The sequence below is a fragment of the Rhinolophus sinicus genome, chromosome 4 (assembly GCF_057876585.1).
Source record: "Rhinolophus sinicus isolate RSI-liver-muscle chromosome 4, RSI-T2T, whole genome shotgun sequence".
Classification (NCBI taxonomy): Eukaryota; Metazoa; Chordata; class Mammalia; order Chiroptera; family Rhinolophidae; genus Rhinolophus; species Rhinolophus sinicus.
In genome coordinates, this window is record NC_142504.1 from 8224506 (window position 1) to 8247530 (window position 23025).

The window sequence follows — 23025 nt, forward strand, 5'->3', positions numbered from 1 at the left end:
CAATCCCAGCACGTTTTCTGTTCATGTCGTCCACACACAAATTTAATGCCGTTCCGTCTTAACTAGGCACTTTTCATGCTGATGGCTGTAACTTTTGTAGCACGAGGTGCAACAGCAAAACTAGTGTGAAATTCTTTTTCGTTCTTCATAATTTCGCTGACAGAAGATAGAAAATTCGTCTTACCATAGATCTTACGATTTCTTTTCTTTCCTATTAAGTAGAGAACGTTCACCTTTTCAACAAGGAACTTTACACTTCTCTTTGGTATATCCGAATTGCCAGCATCACAACTGCTGCACTTTGGGTCCATTATCACCCACAGCTCAGCCAATAACCAGGATGGCTACTAAGCTCCTCACAAGCAAGCAGGGAGCCTATAAAAGGGATGATTAACTTCCGGGGCGGGATGAGCAGAATGGCGCGCGATTTCAGGTGTGCAATTTGAAACTTATGAATTGCTTATTTCTGGAATTTCCCATTTGATATTTTCGGACCATAGTTGAATACAGTAACTGAAGCAGCGGAAAGTGAAACCTGGCGTAAGGGAGGACTGCTGTTATTTACATATGTGTATGTTACACACGTAGTTTTGTGTTGTATGGCAGGCGTATCCCTTTTTCCCATAAGTTGTTCTGGAAAGTTTTTCCAAATATATATAGGAATGTATGCAGTTTCTTTTCTTCTTGAATATTGCCTGGCATTTTGTAGAATGTGCCCTAATTTCCTATTAAGAGATTTGCAGATTATTTCTAATTTATTTTCCTGTTGATGGACTTTTAGGTTATTTCTACTTTTTCCCTTTCAAAGCAGTATTGTATCATCATCCCTTTGTCTTTGCTCACCTGCAAGATTATCTGAGAGTGGGAGGAAGGAGTTAAAACAGCTGGCCTTTGGTTCTGGGAAAAGAAGGCAGGTGACACATCTAAATTCTTTGTAAATGTGCTGAAAATGGAACCTTCTGGTAAACAGACTAAGGATATTTGCTAGATCTCTTATCTATGGAATGCTCTTAGTAGGATGTGGCTGGTTAACGTTGGCTATGGTAAACAAACTCAGAATTTACGGATTTGTGAAGCTAGACTCCTGAGAGTCACGTAAGTGACATAACTATGTAGGGTATTACATGGGTTTCCTCACCTAACGGCTCCCTGCTGTGTGAAATGCCCCACCAACTTCACAGGAGATATCTGTTCCTCTGAGCTGAGCCCGACAGCTTGTCACTGTGGACATGAGAGCTGGGAGGCACGCAGGATGTGGCAGTCCTCCCTGCGTCGCCAGTGCCTGGATTGCATGTGTCCTTGCAGTTATGGGTAAAGCTCTGTATGGATAAAATCTCTGATGTGTGCGAGTCGATTCTGACGTTCTGATCCTGTGTGATCACAGAGGTTGACTGGGTGTTGCCAAGTTACCACCCAAGGCTGTAGTTTCTTATCTCACCAAGAGTACGAATATGTTTCTCAGCAAGGTTTACATTTAAATAGCTTCAACCTGAGAGCCAATAACCCACTGCCATTTAAATGTATATTCTTCTGCTCATTAATATTATTGTTTGTTGGCTCTTTCGGGGTGTGTGTGGGTGTTTGCATTTCCTTCTAACACATTTTGCATCTTTTTTGGGTTACATTTCTTTTCTTTATTTGAGAAACGTTATACATAGTGTAATGGTGAGGTATGTGGATTGACTTGGGATCCTGATCGGCCACTTACTAAGTGGTGGCCTCAGAAAAGTTACCTAAATTTTAGTTTCCTCATTCAGTTCCTATTTCATAAGGTCATGTGAAGAGTATGTGATAATCCATGCAAAACACCAAGAATATGGCCTAGTACATAGTAAATGCTCAAACAATGAAAGTCAGTCACTAGAGCTCTTTATATATTTTGCATATTAATTCCTTGTTTATTAAATATGTGTATTTTCTCCTAGTCTTTTGCTTATGTTTTAACTTTGTTTATAGACAATTTATCAGGCAGGAATTTTTTTATGCAATGAAACCTGTCATTTTTTTTCCCTTTATGGATTTTGTTATACCCTGATTTTTTTTTAATTTTATTGGGGAATATTGGGGGACAGTGTGCTTCTCCAGGGCCCATCAGCTCCAGGGCGTTGTCCTTCAATCTGGCTGTGGAGGGCGCAGCTCAGCTCCAAGTCCAGTTGCCGTTTTCAATCTTAGTTGCAGGGGGCGCAGCCCACCATCCCATGTGGGAATTCAACCGCCAACCTTGTTGTTGAGAGCTCGTGCTCTAAACAACTGAGCCACCCAGGCACCCTTTTTTTTTTTTTTAATCTTAACTATTTTATTGAATTGACTGCTCCCAGTTTCAGTTCACGTTTTCTAAGTTTGGGGTGAGAATCTTAAGATTGTTCTTTGGTCTCTCAGCAGACACCACTCTCGTTTTTCTTTCTTGGAAGACAATCCTTAGCCACTCCTTTTTCATGTTTCCCCTAAAGAACATGTTCCTTTTCTTACTTCTCTTTCCACATCATACTTCCGGATGAGCTCAGCTACTCTGCTTTCAACAATCGTCACCGGCAGATGACAACGACATCTTCTCAGCAGAAGTTTTCACTGTTTACGAGGTATTTCTCTCTTGATGTTCCTTAAATTACTTCTAAAACTGAACTTAAATACCCTCTATGTAATATTAAGATAGAATGATCTCTAAAGGATATTGTTGTGCTTTTTTCCTTTAACTTACAACAAATAATAGCATGTGTGGAATTTTTTTAATGAACAAGAGAATATAAATATGTCTATGTCATATGCCTAGAATCTCTCCAAGACACAAAAACCGGTAAAAGTGGTGTGACAATGGGAGAAGACATACTTTCACGTTAACTTCTTTGTGCCTTTTGAATTTTGTACCAAATGCAATGCCTATTCAAAAATAAACACCAGTGTATAAATAAATAAAGGGCACTCTCTCATCACTCTCACCAAACCTATTTCTGTTTTGGCTGGTGTCACTTTACTCAGTCTGCTAAGCATCCTCCATCTCCTCAAATGTACGTCTAAGTACCTCTTTTGAAATGCCTCAGAAATGGATCCCTAAGCCATCTCTTCATTCAACAGCAACGCTAAGAACACACAATAAGTCTAGCCTGGGATACAGGTAAAAAAAGGAATGAGATACTGTCAGTAAGATACACCTAAGAAGCCCCACAGCCAGAGATGCGAAACAGTCACAGCACATATTTAAATAGGATTTCTGAAATAACTGGTTCCTTAAGTCATTTGCAAGTATTTATTTAGGCAAGAGATCATAAAATACACTTTTATAATACACATAAGAAGAAACACATTTAAATGATAAAAAAAATGACAGGTGACAGAATTTAGTGTTTATAAATGAGATCAATAACTTTAACAATGCAAAGAAATTCAAAGTAGATTTAAAAGTTGAGACCATGCTTTACAATATTTTATAACAAAAAATATAAAGTATTAAGCTTTTAAAGGTAATACATTACTTAATAGTTTTTCAAATGATTTTGTAACGGATTTCTAGACACTGTCACAGATGGACGTGAAAAGTAAAAAAGGCAAGAACTTTGGCAAGCAAAGTATTAGTCCATAGCAGCTTGTAAAGTTTACTTTTTTTATACAAAGATTCTTCAATTTACACTTGCTCTTGTTACAGGAATAGAAAAAACTAATATGCCAAGTATATTTGAGGAGTCTGTAAGCTACACAGCAAAAATAATTATTTTAAAAAGCCTGTATTCTATGGAAATGTGCACCACACAGCGTCTGTAACTGAGTAAATGAAACCCTGTGATCATTACGTCTCCTAAATAAAGCATTTAACCTCCAAATCTCACACAATATCCCAAGTCCACATCTGCTGTTCGAAAGTAGCCTCAAGCTTTAACCTAATGTACACTTGCTATTGAAAAAGTTCTCACCTCCGTTACTAAAAATGTTTCCATAAAACCCCTTCGACATTTTTTCAGCACTCTAGTAATAAGACATCAAGATCAATAAAGGACCCACAACCTTTAGGGAAAAAGCACTGAGGCTAGAGAAAGAATGACCTCGTCAGAGGTTTCTTCCCTGGGAGACCTTTCTACTTTGAGAACCATAGCCCCAAGGCAACTTAAAGTGTTTCACTTGAAAAAAAAAAAATTATCATGCATAGCTGAATAATTAGATTTCTGGGAAAATGAGTCTTTTAAATTAAGATTTAGCAATATAGACTACACTGAATGTTATTCCAACAAATGAAAGAAATCAGTTGAAGTTTTGCATACAAAAGACAGAAATACTGCATAATATGTAGTGAATATTGGCACATACCCTTTTGTATATTTAAAGCATAAAATGTAATCAGCGTATCTGATGCTCTTAAGATACATTTATGACAAAGCTCAAAAAAACCATCTAAACGGTATGGAAACTTCCCAGTTCAGGGCTTCCCAACAGGTTTGTAGCAAGCGTCAGGTTGCCAGAGGCGGATATCAACAAGGAGTTGATTGAGCTTTTGCATCCAGAGATCCCGCTCTTCCTTGGTATCTGCAGACAGCCAGTTCCTACAGGAAGGAAAACACAAACAAACGCTCAGGATCCTTTCCCACACTGCATACCTCCCTGTACTCCTGCTGGGAAAAACAAAATGCCTAACAACAAACCAGTAAAATGAGTTACTCTTTACCCTCTTTGAACGGATGCTCATGGAAAGCCCCGCAGGGAGGTGCTTCTTCAAGTGTAAGAAAAATTGTCCTGCAGGTTGGTTAGCTCATCATAACTCACCCTGATGACATTTGGTAAATGATGGAGTTTCCACACCAAAGACGGGAACTGTCTTGCATAGGTGGTCTGGCCTGGACAATGTGGTGGTGTGGGTCACCCACTGGATGTGGGCCATCTCCTAGCAAGAGCTAGCACACCCCAGGCCTGAATGTGGGAGCTCCCCAAACCCCCAGACTCGGGCTCCCCAACAGCTGGAATCACAGGCTCGTGGCTCTTCACCTGCCTTTACAGGTAATACTATTTTGTACTGTCTCCCATTATTTTTGTGCTACTGTGTTAGTAGAACATGGTATTTACAATACATGATCTAAAGAGCCTAAGGCTTTGTCTAGCCTAACCTCTGTCCATATCAGGAATCTCTTCCTTGCATCCACATTTAGCTACAAGATGAACAACTAGTTGATGGGGCAGGGGAGGGTGGAGAAGACGGGAACGCCCTAACTCACAAGCCAGACCATCTTTCCAGCTGTTAGGGTTGTATACTGTCCTCATCCGGCACCTGTGTAAGTCCTCCCCACTGGCAGTAGGAATGGTACAAGCGTGGATGAGCAGGGACTGGTCACCTGTTAGCCAATGAAGACCACAACACTTACAATAATAACAGTGACCATTTGTGGACCTCATTCCCTGTGGCTGACAATGCGCTAGGTGTGTCTACTCACTAATCTCTATTGTCACTCTGTGGTGCTTCTTCTTCCCTTTCAGCATAGGAGAGTTCAGAGGGCCAGCAAAGTTAAGTAACTTGCCATGATTACATTCGGTAATCACTGAGTGAGGATTTAAACCCAGGTCTGTCAACTTCAAAGCTCCACTTATATATGACACTACCCTCGTGTGTGATGGCTCATTTCTAGTTCAAATGTGTAGTCTATAGTTGGAAGTAGGCACTATTAATCAGGAGAGAAATCTTTTGTATTGAAGTAGGGAAAGATAGCAAGTTTGGTTAGTAAAAACAAAAATGAGACACATTAAATTTAGATAAAAGGTGTAGGTCAAAAAGGCCCTGTGGAGAAACACCTAAATAAGGCAAAGCAGAATGCAGAACTGCAAAATGTTTATATTCTGCAAAGTGTATCATCAACACAGTTTTAAGAAGCCACCAAACAAAGCTAAAGACTCAGCCAAGGCTGGGTTGAGAATGCACCAGTCTCAAAGGCTTGGATAAACTGTGCACTCAAATTATGATAACGTTACAAAGAGAAAAACTACATGCAAATGAAGCACAGAATAATTAGAGCAACATGTGATCTAGCTATTTGTACAGCAGGACAGTGTCCAAGAAGTCTGGGAGGTTGTGTGTCATAGATAAAAGATAAAATTATATGAAAAATGTGAGTAACATTTAGAAGGGCTCAAATGGACCCTTGTGGTCAGGAACCACTTGGGGACTGAATTTTGGTTGGTTCTCTCACTAACTGTGACCATGGAGACAGGGTAGTTATCAAACAAAATAAATCCATTTGTCCCTTCCTGTCCTGTCTAATGCCACTGCTGCATAGAAGGCCCCCAAAGGAGAGGAGGGGATGAGTTCAACTGAATTAACCTGGAAGAAATCTAAACATCAAGAATTTCCAGAGAATGGGCCCCCTACCTAGCTATTTTAAAACAAACCGGCAGTATCTGGGCAACTTTGTTCTATTTCAATATAGTCTCTTGGCTGCAGCTTTCTGATCTTCCCACATCAGAAATGCATGGAGCCAGTTCTAGCCATCTCCCGGTCTCTAATGCCCAGCAACCGCTTCATTAATAGAGACTGTCAAATTCTAACTGTTGTCCCACAACTTTGTATGTTGAAGTCAGTTTTCAAGCTTCTGTTGAGCATCCAGGCAAAAGAACTAGAGACTCTTAGCAACAGTCTTTTTTTTTTGCATCTTATAGTTAAGCTTAGGGTTAACAAAAAAGTGACATTCCCAATAGTTTATTTTGTTAACTTCCAACCAGAAACTTGCAGAGTAAAATGAGATTGTTTTTGTAAGTCACCTGATTAATCAAGGGTAATTTGAAATGGATAGGAAGGAATGTATAAAGTCTCTTTAAATAATACTTAGACTTCTCAATTATACATGAAACCTTCAAACTTAACCTAACGTGTATTAGCTAACTTCCTTGAAAACGGCTACACAGTGATAAACTGGAAAATATGATTAGCTAAGATATTACTTGAAGGTTCTGCTTTTCTTAACTATATTACTTAAATTATTAGATTGTTCTCTTAATGATGTGTAATGTTTTGTTTTCTCATTAAGAGAGAAATCGCTTCAAAGACAAGAGCCATCTCGGCTATTTCTTAAAGTTGTAAGAACATAGTGGGTAATCAATTACTTTGTTGATGGAAATATCTACTGCCCAGTACATACTTGGTGACACAGAGCGTGTCCCTGCATTGGCTGACAAGAGTCTCTCGGTCATCTTCTCTTTGTGGTCGAACGGTAATTAATTCAAAAGTGTTGCGTCTTGCACAAAATTCTCTGTTGGCTGGTTCTATCTGACGACTGGTACAATTGGCCAGATTTATCCTTCCTATGGGATTCTTTAAAAGCAAATTTGAAAAAAATTATTAGTTGAAAATAACAAGACCATTTAAGTCAGTAAGCATTAAGCAAACTTAAAATGCCATTGATTTCAGATAAAATTTAATTATACTGGGTTTAGAGAAACATTTAATATTATTGTTTCTTAATAATAAAAACCATAAATGGACATAAAAACAAAACCAAAATGTCAACTAGAACTCTTAGTCAACTTAAAAAAAAAACACTTTGTTATGGAAAACCTCAAACAGATACAGAATTTTTAAAAACTATAATGACCCTCCATTACCCATCAACCAACCTCAACAACTAGAAATACATTCAACTACCTTTTATCCACAGCACACTCACTTCCTCCCTTTCTATGAACAGAAACCTAGACATCTTAGTTCATCTGTAAATATTTTTTATGAATCTGCAAAAGGTAAGGCTAAATAAACTGCTGCTCTGAATTGCTGGAAGCCATGTCATTCCATGGTAGAGTCAAGGATAAAAATTCATGAGACTAAACGCTCCTGAAAAATGGGAAAAAGGGACAATGTAAAGCACAAACAATTTAGAAACAGCCAACGAAAGTATCAACTCTTAGTAATTTAAAAAGTATGAAATACCCCATTTTAAAACATCAGATTGACTAAGTCTGGAAAGAACAGTAATGACCTCTGCTGACTGGTAGTGCTGGTGGTGAGGGTAACAGACACTTGTAAACACTGCTGGTGAAAGTATAAAATGGCCTGTTACTGATAGGCAATTTGATAACAGCAATCAGAAAACACTCAAAATGGGCATATTCTGATCCTAAAATTCCACCTAGAAGAAATTTATCCTAAGCAAATATGTAAGTACACAAGATATTTACATAGGTGTAGTCACTGTTTTTTCATAATAGTGAAATTGAACAAACTAAATTGCAGTAATAGGAGCTATTTAAGCAAATAATAATGTCTCCGCAAGTATAGCAGACTAAATAGTTTGAAAGTCCTCCCATTACAGAAGGCCCCAAATGCGAGATTACTGAACTCACAGGAAAGTAAAAGAGACCATCAAAGGCCAAAATTAATGCAGAAGGGAGAGTGCAGAATGGTAAGCTGGCCTAAAACCTGGCTTTCCTGGGCTATTTACCAACACTAGGAACCCGCAACCTTGGCTCACACAGGTGAAATGATATAATATGAAGTCTAGTATTTGCTTTAAAATACCCCACAAACAACAAAAAGAAGAACAAGAGCAAAATAACAAGAACAAAAAGTATGTGTGCTGTGGGAAGATAAATAAAACATGAAAATTAATCATTGTTGAAGTTAGGAGTTCATTATACTGTTTCTGTTTTGTGTACATTTGAACACTTTCAATTATAAAAAGTTAAATATATAGCTACATATATGTCCCCGTGTGTGTGTGCAAAAAGCACAGACCAAAAATACGCGTTAAGTAATACATTAGTGAATAAAGATGGGTTAGGAGACTTGCCTTACCAGACTTCAGATTTATTATAAAGCTATGGTAACTGAGAGGGAGAGACATAGACCAAAGGAAACAGAATAGAAAGCCTAAATATAGACCTACATATATAATGATATCTTGATACATGCCAGAAATAGCATATAGATCAGTGGGGAACGATGGACCATTCAATGATGCTAGTACAAGTGGGTTTTCAGATGGGGGAAAATTAATTCCAGGTGAATTAAACGTGAAATATAAAACCTTGCATGTTTTAGGAGGTATAGGAGGATATCTTTATAACTACAGAGTAGGGATGGTTTTTCTTAATTAAGACTGGAAAAAGCAAACAAAGCAATAAATTGACAGATTTGATGACCTTAGCATTAAAAAATTTTGTTTATGAAAAGACTATAAAGATAAATTAAAATATCTGCAAGCAAAAGACATGATTGCAACGCACCAAAACAAGGTGGAAAGTGGATAAAATACATAGACAATCAATTCATAGGAGAGAAAATATAAATGGCCAAAACACATAAGAAAAAAATGCGTACTCTTAGTATATGTGCTGCCGAAGCGAGCACTGAAAATGCTTACTCTTGATCTTAATCAAGAAAATAGAAAATAAAACACAGTGAGATAACATTTCATGTTCATCACACTGACCAAAGTTTAAAAGGCGGACATATCAAGCGCTGGAGGGGATATGGAACATTGAGAACTCACATACTCCTGGTGGGAAAGGAACATTGTACAATCACTTTCAAGAATCATTTGACAAACTCTAGTTAAGTTGAAGATGTGCAAACCCTACAACCCACTACATCTACCACTAAGTACAAACTCAGGAAAGAGCTCTCATCCATGTATCTAAGAAGCCAAGTCATGGCAGCGCTACTCATAATGGCAACAATTTGGAAATAATCAATGAGTCCATAAATAGGAGAGTGGGCAAATTAATTGTGATATGAAACACTTAGTGAAATACTTACAATGAAATACTTAGTACGGAGAGACAGCTGGGGCTCTACAAACTAGAGCTACACACATCAACCTAGATGAATTTCACAAACCATGTTGATTCAAAAAATGCAAGTTACAGAATATACATATGGTACATTATTTGTATAATGTTTTAAAAGATGCAGTTGCTAGGGATGTAAAGTACACCACAGAGAATATAGTCAATAATGTTGCCACAATATGTATAGTGTCAGGTGGGTACTAAGCTAATGGGGGGATCACTGCACAAATTACATAAATGTCCAACCATATGCTGTACACCTGAAACTAATATAAAGTAATATTGAATGTCAACTGTAACTTAAAAAACAAATAAATAATTAAAAAAAAGATACAACTGCAATAATATGTGTTGCTTAGGAAAATATACATATATAATTAAAATTTAAAGAAATAAGAACAAAACAATTTCTCTACAGGGGCAAGAAAATTACACGGGCGAGAAAATTACATGGGTGCTCCAATTGGGCTGATTAACACAGAGGTTGACGGAAATTGTTTTCTACATCTTTTTATATATCCATTTCACAATAAATTTTTAAATAAAATTTTACATGACTACAATGTAATGCAAAAGTAGATTTAACATATTTTCTGATGAAAATGTCAATGAAAAATAGTATGAGACATTCTTGGAGGAAAGAAAGAAATATATATGCTTTAATGTGTTTTAAGAGCAGTTAAACCACAGGGAATGGACAAAATACAAATTTTTTACACAAATACACACACATGCACACATACATCCTGCAACAAGAACATTTTTAATGGTTTAGTGAATATACTCAAAGGGGAGTTTGGGTGGGTGGTGGGGGTCAGAGCGAATACCTGCATGAAACACTGTATGAAAGTCAGTGACGGCTTTCACCACTGACCAGTACTGTTAATATTACCTTCCGTCTCTCATCATCTGGGTAAGTCCAATAAGAGATACAGTTTCCAGAAAGAACACACCACCTTCGATGCCAGGCACCAAAACCACTAACATCTTCAAATATGGTCTGGAAAAGTCAATGAAATACTGACTTTAGAAACTTCAGGATCAAATAAATGTTCATTCCATGTTAAACTTCAGTATGTTGACATATTTCATACTTCCCAATCTACTTGCATGATTTTCATCATGTCTTTTATCTTAGGAATGAAAATCACTGATTGCTCAAATCCAGAAATTTACCCAGATTTTCGACATCATATCTGTAAGTATATGGCATTTAAAAACTTCCACATATTAACCCCAAATAAATAGCTCTAACACTAGACATTTTAAAAGCATGGAATTCCTAACCAAATGCTCCTTAAATAAGAGAAAAGCACTTCAAGTATTAGAGAGTAAAATGATACGAGACGATCATACTTTACATATTGAAAACACTAATGACAGCTTATTAAGTTAGACTTATCTTAATACAGAAGACTGGCATTTAATTTTTATTCCGGAGAATGAAAGAGAATTAGAAAAGAATGAACTCCTGGTTATATGCCCTGATGGGTTTCTGTGACAAACGTCAGAACTCCCAGCACCCATGGACATAGCATCTCTCCCTAGAGTTGGCTGGCTGGCCACCTCATGCCTTAGGAATGCAAGTTACATTCTAAACTGAGTGAAGCACTCATGCTGGTTAAGGACTGGACTCCCACCAGGTAACCACTAACATGGGGTTTTTCCACGGAGGTACTTCTACTTAAGCAGTGTAAGTAGAAGTTGCCCCCCCCCACACACACACACACACTATTTTTTAGTTGTAGTTATAATAGAGCCCTCATTTATGTAAGTCCTTACTTTTAATTTTTTTTTTAAAAAAGCATTCCTTTAGGAACTATTATATTAAAGAACCAAGCAAGGTAAAACTAGCAATGCTACAGATCAGGGTTGGCAGACTTTTTCTGTCAGGGGCCAGAGAGTCAAGATTTAGACTTTGTGGGCCACCCAGGCTCTGTCACAACGATTCATTTCTGCCTTTACAGTGCAAAAGAAGCCACGGACAATATGCAAACAAATGAGCGCATGGTCCAAGAGGACTGTATAAAAACAAGCAGTGGGCCATCCTCTGCTGACCCCTAATACAGATAATCCAAAAGCATCTTTGTTTGATTTTAAAATGCGTTAAGAATTTTCCACCTGCAAATGGCTCAACTAAGCCTCACACCAACCCTATGACAGAGGGACAGACACTCTTCTGGATTCACTAATCTGTGTACATTTACCAAAAGGGGGCTTGAGTCAGGAGTGCAATCTCTGGCTACGGAGGAAACTCACCTTGTGTAAAGAAATGTTTCCATGACAGAATGAAAGCTCAAGTTCATTACCTTAATCAATTAGCTCAAATTAATTAGCTTTACTCCAATCCTGTATCCTTGTACCCACTTTTCTTTTCTTCCCATTTCATCCTCTTTACTCCCCAAGACGTGCTTTTTCTAGGCAACAGTGGCTCACAGCCACCCGAGAAAAAGAGACAGGACTCTCGTTATTTCAATCTCAAGGACAAAGTTAGCAGGAATGACTCACCCGCTCCCTTCTGTGTTTACGTCATAGAGGTAACAGACAAGGAAAGATTGATGGGTGAGAACAACACAAGTCATTGTTACACTCGACTGTAGTCAGAGAGGAATAACAAGAGGACCGCGCTTTCACTGTTACAGCCAAGGACACAAAGGGCCCAGGAAATTAACTGACAACACAATCACAACGCAGAACTGACACCTTCGAGCTAATTCAGAATGTCCTTCTCTTGCTGCTCATCAGTCCAGACAGAGCAAGACTGCTGCCATCTTAGAACCACTTATTAAGGTTCTTTGGTGGTAATTTCCTTCCTTCCAGCTGTCTCTGACACATCAGGAGGGAAAAATGAAGGAAACAACTTTAATTTCAATTACTACCTCTATTTTTTATAAAGGCTAGACATATTAAAAGGCATTGCTTAGACAGAGGACAGAAGTTATTCGGGAGAGTTCTGAGCAATTTCTTACCATATTTCTATAAGTGAGGATGTGATAATGGGTGGTGGGATTCAAGACGGAGTAAACTTGAAGAGATCTAACTCTAAACTAGTTAAGAGCCCAGCTCAAAAATCAAACAGCTCAGGTGTCATATGCAAATGAACTAGCTGCCATAACAGTCTATCAATTGCTAAAGGTGTTTACAATCAAATATGAAAATATTTACATTAAAAGGTCAGTAGGTAAGCACGGCCTTCTCGCGAGTTGATAAAATGCTTTCCCAAGAACATCTAGTGCCACCTGCTGGATTTACACATGAGAAAAGCTAACAAGGAAGCCGCGTTTACAGGCCCCTGGGCTTTTTGTACAACCTAGCTCTGCTTTCTGCACCCTTCAGCAGCAACTGCAAACTGATTTCTCTCGTTCAAATTCTTTCTTCACAGAGCAAACTGAAACTACTGGATTTTCTCCACTTCTTGCACCACACCCACGACCGTCTGTGTATTCTACACACATACCTTGCTCCTCTGATACAGAGAAAGTATTAATTCTGTAAAAGAGCAACGCCGTGAACTGTGGCTTGGGTCTGATTTCTCCTGAGTCCCATGATCTTGTTCCACAGATTCTTCCTTAACCCTAGCGCAGGTCTCCCAGCTTCTATCGTCAACCTCTCTGGCTCTGTTAGAACTTACCCATTTGTATTTAGACTCTCACGTCTCTCCAATTCTAATAAAATGTCAATAAGATCCTTCTTTCACCTGCATACCTCATACTTCATGCGTCGGCACTCCATTTACCCCTTTGCAGCCAAGCTTTCGTCTCAGAGTTGCTCACACTCTCATTCCTCACCTCTCACTCCCATCATAGACACCTGCAGCCTAGCTTCTGCTCTCACCAAGACTAGAACAACCACCTTGTAAATGAGTCCGAGCATCTCTGACAGATCCTCCTCTAAGCTGACCACTCCCCCTTCAGACCCCTTCTTCCCTTGGCAATGACACAAAATTCCCCTGGCCCCCTGCAGTCTCCTGTGAGAGCTTCTCTTCCTAGGTCTGTGGTTTAAATGTGAAGTGTTCCTCCGGGTCTGCTTTACTCAACTTCCCCTATACTTCAGTTACTATCTCTATGCTGCACATTTCCAAATTTTCATCTCAACTAAAACGTCTATCTTGAGCTCCAGACCCAGATCTCTAAGGCAGCTAAAATTCAAATTGTTTAAAACTTAACTCATTAAAAACTCCCACCTCTTGGGATTAATTGGCAAGGGCATGAGGGAATTTTCCGAATCAATGTTCTTTATCTTAATAAAATATTTGAGATACATAGATATACGCATATGTCAAAACTCGGGACATGTACACTTCAGATTTCGGGGAACAGGCTAGTGTCTACAATATACTTTGAAATTCTTCCCTATTGCTGACATTTTCGGCAATGGCTAGAGAGGCAGCTAGAAGGATGGCTGGGCAGTAGCTATATGATAAAGCAAGGGCAGCAAATAACATTAAAGGCAGAACCTGGATGACGGGTATAATAGTGTTCGTTGTAAAAGGCTATCAACAGTGCTATGTGTATACAATTGTCCACAGTACAATTTTGGGGGAAAAGAACACTTTTCCCCCCAAACATTGCACACTTGCTCCTGCTCCCAAGGTCCCTCATCTCTGTGGCATCATGCCACTGAACAAGTTGTGCAAGGCAGGGATCTGGATGACACCCTTACTTCCGCTTTTCCACCCACCAGAGCCAGTCACTAGGGTCTGGCCTTCTTCCCTCTTCATCTCCCCATGATGGGTCCTCTCCATCCGGTCTGCCAGGCCCCTTAACCTGTCTCATGGAGTGACCCAGTCTCCTCACTGGACATCTTCAGGGTCGTCACTCCAACCTACTTTCCACATGTCGGTCAGAATGACTTTCCTGAACCCCCAATTTAATGATTTTCCTCTGCTTAAAATCCTGCAGGAGTACTCCACTGACTTCAGGATAAAGTCCAAACTCTTTGAAAGGCCCTCTAACAGTTGGCCCCGTTTCCCCTAACCGTGCTTTCCCCCCCGAGTCTCTCTCCTTACTGCCCCTCCTCACACCCACACCCATTCAAACTGTAAGCTCTAGCTATTCTGAAATACCGGCCACTATCTAAATATGTCACTGTCTCTGGTGGGGGTGAGACAGGGCTGGGCCGCTGGCCATTGTACGTTCTCTGCTCTTTACCTACAGCATCTCTCCCTCCTCCTCCCTCTGACTAACGTACTCAGCAGTATATGCAAGTTGCTTCATCCAGTTGCTCTTTAAGCCTCCCTGCCTACTCGAGAGCTGACGTACCTCCAGTTGACTAATACCCACGCACTCGATGCTTGCTCCTGGGCTAGTACTATATCGTCCTGACCTGTTCCCTTGTATTTCTGCCTTCTAAACTACAAGTTCCTGAGTTTATTTTTTTGTGGCCTATTATATTCCAACATCAGTACAGTAATCGGCAGGTAGAGGACATGCAACAAATGTTTACTGAACCAGTTTAACACTTACTCACATAGGCATCATTCCTATGGGAAATCAAGTCTATACTTCACAAACTGGAAAAAATGAAAATACATATAGATGACCTACCAGAAAACCTCTTTCTTCAATACTTGAATTCACTTGACATTTTATTTTTAAATAAATATGACCTTCCAAAGGAGATAAAAAGGGCACCTGCAAAGAAAGATGGTAAATTATTTGCAAAATAGTTTCAAAGTATGATTTCTCTTAATAAAATATGTATAAATCATGAATATAGAATATTATGCCTTGAAAACACACTATTTTCTAAAGTTAGAATATAAAATAGGTGGCCAACAAGCCACTGGTTCCTTAGCAACAAATTCTTTTGAAGAATAAATTCATTCAAGGTAGAGCTTGATAAAAACAGAACCCTAACGTGATAAAGAAAACACAGATTTAAAAAGAGAACACAAATGCTTATCCATTCTCCATTAATAGAATATACTCGATAGAAGACTGGATAAACCAATTGGTACATTAATACAATACTACTCAGTAATAAAAAACAGTGAACTGCAGAATTAAAAAGTTATCCTCAAATTCATATGGAATTGCAAGCGGCCCCAACAACCAAAACAATCTTGAAGAAAAGCAAAGTTGGAAGGATCATACTTCCCAATTTCAAAACTTAATCCAAAGCCACAGTAATCAAAATAGTGCGGTACTGGCATAAAGATAGACGTACAGACCACAGGAATAGAATTGAGAGTCCATAATAAACCCATACATCTATGACCAATTGATTTTTCAACAGGGCACCAAAACTATTCAATGAGGAAGCAGCAATTTTTTCAACAAATGATGTTGGGAAACTGGATATCCACAGGCAAAAGAGTGAAGTTGGATCCCTACCTCATATCATATATAAAAATTAACTCAAAATGATCAATGACCTAAATATGAGAACATAAAACTCTTAGAACAAGGGTAAATCTTCAGTGATTATGGATTTGGCAATGGTTTCTAAGATATGATACCAAAAGCATCAGAAACAAAAGAAAAAATAGATAAATTAGACTTCATCAAAATTAAAAACATTTTAGTAAGTAGGTTCCTCAAAAAATTAAAGACAGAACTACCATATAATCAAACAATCCCACTTGTGGGAATTTCCAAGAGAACTGAAATCGGGTTCTCAAAGGGGTATCTGCACTCCCATGTTCATTATAGCATTTTTCACAATAGCCAAGAGGTGAAAACAACCTAAGTATCTATCAATATATGAACAGATAAAGAACATTTGGTACAGTCTCCTTTCTCCCCACTTCTGAGTACAAAAACTACGCTGGGCCACCCAGATCCTGTTCTTCTCAGAGTCTGAGGTTTGTCTTTTAGGCTCTGAGATTCCCTGTGTCCCTTTTCTGATGTGTCATAACCCACAGCCCCACATCTCTGCACAGCAGACCCTTGAGGTCAACTATTGTGTCCTTTTTCATGTTTGTTCCCATGTTTATGCTGCCAAATCATAACCAGGCATTTAATAAATGTTTGCTAAAAGAATACTGTTTGGCCAAATAAATATCCCAAGTTTTCCTACTGTAAAAAAAGAAAATTTGGTACATACATACAAGAAATATTTTTCAGCCATAAAAAAGGAAATTCTGTGAGATACTACAACATGGATGAATCCTGAGGACATTATGCTAAAAGACATAAGCCAGTCACAGGAGGACAAATACTACATGATTCCCCTTATGTGAGGTATCTAAAGGAACCAAACTGATAGAAGCACAAAGTAGAATGGTGGTTGCCAGGGCAATTTAAAAAACAAAACAGGCCATAAGCCAGATTTAACCTGTGGGCTATAAGTTTGCCTGCTGTTGTGGTAGTCCAAACCCAACCATATTAGCATTGTATTAAATATAAATGGACTAAACACTCCAAAGGAAGGACAAAAGACTGTCAGACTAACTAACAAAATATGACCATAAAATATGTTTATACACAAATTTGACATATATGGACACAAACAGATTGAGAATAAAGGATAGAAAAAGACATAATATACAAACACTAATCATAAGAAAGCTGTTGTTGCTATTAACACCAGACAAAACAGACTTTAAGATAAAGAAGATGATCAGAAATAAAGTGAACAATTCATCACTAAGATATAATAATAATCTTGAATGTTCATACACCTAACAGCATAGTTTTAGAATACATGAAGCGTAAATTGACAAAACAAAAAAGAAGTGCCTAAACGGAGACTATGTTGCTCTTACTAGTTAAAAGTTTGAGGAATTGATATTTTTTTCCAAAATAATGCTTTCTATCTAGCACTGAAAACTTTTACACAATAGTGTTTACAGTTTGAAGTTGTACAACTGAAATTTATTAATATATAGTTATTAACCAATGTCATACCAATAAATTTAATAAAATTTTTTTTAAAAAATTCATGTAAGAAACACTTAAATAAATCATTCTTATCAACATATTCATAGTAAAGACACATCATGTCAAAAGCATCTTTCAAATTATAAAAGCTGCTTAAGTATATGTGATAATTTAAAATGTCAAATTTGAATTAAAGATTACAACAAACATTTCAATTCGAGAAGTTGCATCATTACAATAAAATAGTAACATACATATATTTAAAGTGATATTGACTTCTGGGTCAAGACAGAATGACGTTATTGTCTGTCATTCCTGCTTCACAGTGGAAAAAAAAATGGTACCCTAGTTGGAATAGTCTTAGTTCAGTCTAAATCTGAAAATTTTTATTGTAAGGTTAGTTTCTAACAATTTAATCTTACAACACAATACAGACAAGTTAAAGGGAAAATTCTTGGCCAAAGAGTAGAGATTTCAATAGATTTAATTCGATGAGGAAAACCTTCATGCTTCTGAATTTGAAAGGCATCCATAATGTAGAATTGAAGCATCACATGCCTCATTATTGTAATTAATTATCAATTCCCTTGCCTTTTCTTTTCCATAGTGTCAGTTTTAAGTTCCTTTCGCTCTCAATGCTAATTAATGAAATTCCACTGTTTGGCCCAAAGAACACTGCTGGTAAAAAAGACTCTTGGAAAGATGAAAATAAATGTTCTCTCTTGCTATATAGCTGTGAAGAGTAGACAATATTCTTGGTTGGAAGCTTGTCCTGATAAAGTGAATTGAGAATTTTCACAAGAATCACTAACCACTGCAGAGTGTGGAGACTGGTGAAAATGTATGACCCTATTCTGTTTTCTGTTTAACAAAAAGGGTCTTTTACGATATTTGCACCTCAACTATTATTAAGAGCTGTGAAATATAGCCTACAACCAGGTGAGATACTGTATTTCTGAGAGAAAGGGGTACTGTTAACAACTCTATCAGGCCAACCCGCCTAAACAAGCATAGCTTTATGCACACCAGAACGTCTATGGCTCTCCCTCTAACCCCAAAAATCTACTGCTAATTGTTGTACTTCGTAAGTGTTTGTTTGCCCTAATACTATTTAAATCTACATCTCTATTTCCTGGAAAATAGAAATACTTATGAGGTTTCTTTATGTCAGAAGATGAGCAGTGAGATAGTCTTCTTCCTTTACCTGTAAACGTATAATAAAACGTATGACTATTTTGGAGTCTCTATTCACAGAAAGGATTTGAGAGACTGTGACTCAGTGAGATTCAGAAGTTCAATTCCAGGATGCCAGACCTCACATCAGACATGTATAACCTCAAAGAAGGCAATCCACTGTTGGTGGTGCCCCAAATCTGCTGAGCAAACAGTCTGGGTTAACCTCACAAGAAATTCCGTTCTGAAGGGGATCTCAGAGACAAGTCTCGTGACTGCTGTACCTCTGGCCAGGGCACTAGTGAAAGAAGCAAACACCCCCTGTACCAATGGTGTCTGGTAAGACATGGGAGACTTGTTTACTCTGTCAAAGTTCATTCCGCAGGATTATTATATTATTATAGGAGGTCCTCCATTTCCCCCACCAATTTAAAGAACATTTAAACTTAACTATTTTAAATATTCTTCTATATTAACTATAAGGTTTTGGAACGAATATTTGTTTGCCCTCGTAACTCACAAAAGCACTTTTGGGACAAATTTTACATCTAAATTGTATTATATATAACTCAGAAAGAGACTTTTAGAGTATTAGACACAACCAATCAAATTAAGTGATTTGATTTTGCACTCAATCATGTGGTTGGCTGTTTGAATTATAATTTCAAAGGAATTATTGAGAATAGAAATATCATAATTTATTTTTAACTTGTGTGATATTTTGAATTATGTTGGCAGCCAAAAAATTTTCAAAAGAGCGAACAGTCTATATTTAACATATATCACTGAACTCTCATTTTAGAGATGAATGAAATCTCTTACATATGTAGAAATTGGCTATGTGAGACAACAGTGAATAAGGAATACAGCACACAGAACCATCCCAGTTCTCTGTTTATCTAATTTGCAAATATTGTTTTAACAATTTAAAATAACACCATGCAACATTTTGTAACTTAGCATTTCTATATACCCACAAAACACTTGCAATTTATCTTCACAAGGATATTAAAAATCTTTTTAAAAATCTAACATGTATAATTTTATTTAGCATAATTTTAATTAAACACATTTTAATTTAAAAATTAATAAACAAAGCATCGACTACATAGCAATATATTAGCCAATTGGGACCAAAAATGTTTTCTATTAAAACATCACCAATAGTTCTTTCAATATATGGGAGGTAAAGACTATTGAATAAATTCTAGTTTTAGACAGTTATTAATTTGGTATTTTAGTACCCAGAAAAATCAATGTTGAAGTGACTATAGAATCTTCAAGAATTATAACATGATAAATGAATATAGGAGAAAAGCCCAAATACCAAACATGCATGAACAAAGTAAAGATGCCCAACTGCAAGAGTCTAAAGAAAGGATAATGTACATAATGTCCTTAATTATTCAAAATAAAGATACAAGAGTGGTTAGTCAAACAAAAACATATGGGCCAAAAATTAAGGATTGATTTTTAAGATCATTAGTTTCAAGCAAAGAAAATACGGCAACCTTTTCCTGGAACAAATAGCCCAGTAGCTCTCGCTCTTTTACATCATAATTTATCTAAAACAAACAAAATGAAAAACAAAGAGAAAAAAAAGAGCCAGGATCACTCAATTTGTTAAACTAGCTGAATCACTTAAAAAAAAAAAAAAAAAAAAAAAAAAAAAAGGTACATGACTATCTTTTAATCAACATGTTAAAATACATTTATGTATTAACAATAATCAAAATTTCGTATATAGACTGGTTTTTGTCTATCAACTAAACGAAAAATGCTCCATGAAATTTTAAAGTTAAATTGTTTTCATTTAACTTAATATTCTATACTCAGAAAACAAGACCCCAGAGAAATGAAGTGACTTTCCTTAATGTTAAAGAGGAAATTACTAGCAGGGCAAATGCTAGAAACCAGGCCTCATAATTTTTATACTTCATCTCTATATTCTGACTACAAAAATCTCTTATAATATTTAAATATACCTCTGTGTAATAAAGCAGGAGTGAACACAAGGACTAAAGTTTGACTCTAGTTCTCTCAGTCCTTAAAATGGTCTTGTTAGCTATTAAATTTTAGTCATATCACATTATGGTAGAAAAAAAACATAGTAATATTACGCAGATCTTAACGTTGAAGCTTTAAAATTGGGGAGGAAAGTGTGGGAGGGAAATCCCTTCGATTCATGAGTATTTTCTAAGAAATTAACCCATCTTTCCCTATCTTGTCACAACTAAATCTATGACATACTACTTTCAAAATATCGGTTCAAATGGACAAGTGACTATGTTTAAAACTGTAAGCTTAATATCTGCATTCGGGAAGTAGTACTTCCAGTTATAAAAATAGTCAGGGGATGTAAAGCACAGTGTAAGGAATATAGTCAATAATACTGTAATAACTATGTATGGTGTCAGATGGACATTAGACTTATCGGGCTGATCATTTCGTAAGGTATATACATCTCTAATCACTGTGTTATACACTGAAACTAATATAACATTGTATGTCAACTGTAGTTGGAAAATAAATTTAAAAAAAAGAAAGAAGTAATACTTATGTAGTCAGAACTGACATTTAGAATGAACCAGTATACACTACTTTGCAGATTGAACTAACTATTAAGATACCAGAGAGAAATACTTCCAACATTAAAAAGATATATCATGTAGGTACTCCCGTGCCTGGTTAAAATGCACAAATGTTCAGCCAAAGATTTCAAATACTTGAAAGCACTACAGGAGCATTTCCATAGACCTCATTTTTCTAAAAGCAAAAAATAATAAATTTGGATTACCTTGTCCAGAGCAAATTTAGTGTTTCCTACTGAAGATAAGGACAGTGTGTACGAGCCGACAAGGGCAAAGTTGCTGGTGCGCACAGCATTGAGACCTCCCGGACTGGCCATAACTACGGCAAAAGGAAACGAAGTTTACTCAGAGTGACTCTGGAAGTGTAAATAACAACACCTCCTCTCACCCAACGCAATGAAATTAAACTGTCAGAGAAAACTGCCTCATTTCCCCCCATTTCTAAATATGGGGGGGGTAAACCTTAAATTTCCTAATGAAAGAATTTTATGTTTAACTAAAGTGAAGTATAGGCACTCCTTAACATTTGGGATGCACAGGTTTTAAAGACACAGAACCTAAAAAGGTGTACATAAAATGCAATTTCCCTAGAAGAGACACGAGAAGACCTCATTGCTATAGTTTAAGGTGACACAGTTAGCAGCAGAGACTGAACTACAGTTGTTCTGAATTGTTCTCTTATACCAAGAAGAGACCAAAAGCCCGAAGGAGGTGCATCCTAATCCCCTTTGGAGAATAGGCCTAAAGCCATTCTAGAAAAAGGACTTCCTGGCAATCCAATTCCCAATAAACTAGAAAGATGCTTTTCTGACATGATACAAGGCCAGTCGTGATCAGCAAAGTTAAAAGAAGTCAACTCCACAGTGTGGATAGCATAAAAATCTACAGACCAGCAGAAGCTAGGGTAGAGAGTAATGCCACCTGCTGCAGGTGTCAAGGGACTAAGTATCACATGCGTACTGCCTGCTAAAGCCTAGATGTGATGACTGGTGGCCTGTGGTGATATTTGACAAAGGTGCAACCAGACAGCACGCTAGTCTGGCCAGTAATCTCGTATGTTACTAAAAACCATACAGAAATTATTCCAAAGAGACTAAGGTAAACATGCATATCAAGATGGCTATACATATAAGTATGTAATTGCTTAGTTCTTTTCCTTATCCTAGTGTTCCAAATAGTTTAAGATCCACTTACCTGAAGAATGAAGGGTGCTTTTCTAAAAGGTGTAAAGAAGAAACATAAGTTATTTTCTTTATTTGATACAAAGATTTAAATATTAAATACAAAACTCTTTAACACCATAAGAACTACATTTCAGAAAACATTTTGCCTAACCAATTCACAATCACATATGTAAGAAGATTTCTGAAGGAAACAAATTTTTAACAAATTCTACTTACTGTGGTTATAGATGTGAGAAGTCGTTTTGGAGTAATAGCCTAAAAGAAAAGATAACTTAATATATTTCCTATTAAACATTATAATTGAGAGCTTAAAGAGAACCAACTTTGAGATACTTCCACATAGAAAAGCATTCCTAAATATGAATATATTATACTTGAGTCCTTCATTAAGGCTTTACTTATACTGTCATTCCTTTTTCCCTAAAGCTAAATAAAATTCTTTTAAATGATGACTTAGGAAAAGAACAAAAGAGCAAAGACTGGGAAGGAAGTGAACCATGCTGG

The 23025-nt window shown here is 37.1% G+C and overlaps 1 protein-coding gene across 2 annotated transcripts in view; it reads right to left on the reverse strand.

The window, feature by feature from the left end:
• Window positions 1-3230: 3230 nt before the first annotated feature.
• ANLN (anillin, actin binding protein) overlaps window positions 3231-23025 on the reverse strand; it is a 50609-nt gene continuing 30814 nt past the window's right edge. The window contains exons 18-25 of one of the 2 annotated variants that reach the window (XM_074341001.2): window positions 22738-22776; window positions 22532-22553; window positions 21544-21656; window positions 20258-20311; window positions 15297-15383; window positions 10643-10750; window positions 7107-7279; window positions 4271-4529 (exon numbers count right to left, since the gene is read on the reverse strand). In XM_074341001.2, coding sequence (XP_074197102.2) covers window positions 4406-4529; window positions 7107-7279; window positions 10643-10750; window positions 15297-15383; window positions 20258-20311; window positions 21544-21656; window positions 22532-22553; window positions 22738-22776 — 720 coding nt within the window. In that variant the 3' untranslated portion in view covers window positions 4271-4405. Of the gene's footprint in view, window positions 4530-7106; window positions 7280-10642; window positions 10751-15296; window positions 15384-20257; window positions 20312-21543; window positions 21657-22531; window positions 22554-22737; window positions 22777-23025 lie in introns of both variants that reach the window. The other variant, XM_074341002.2, reaches the window with a different exon arrangement.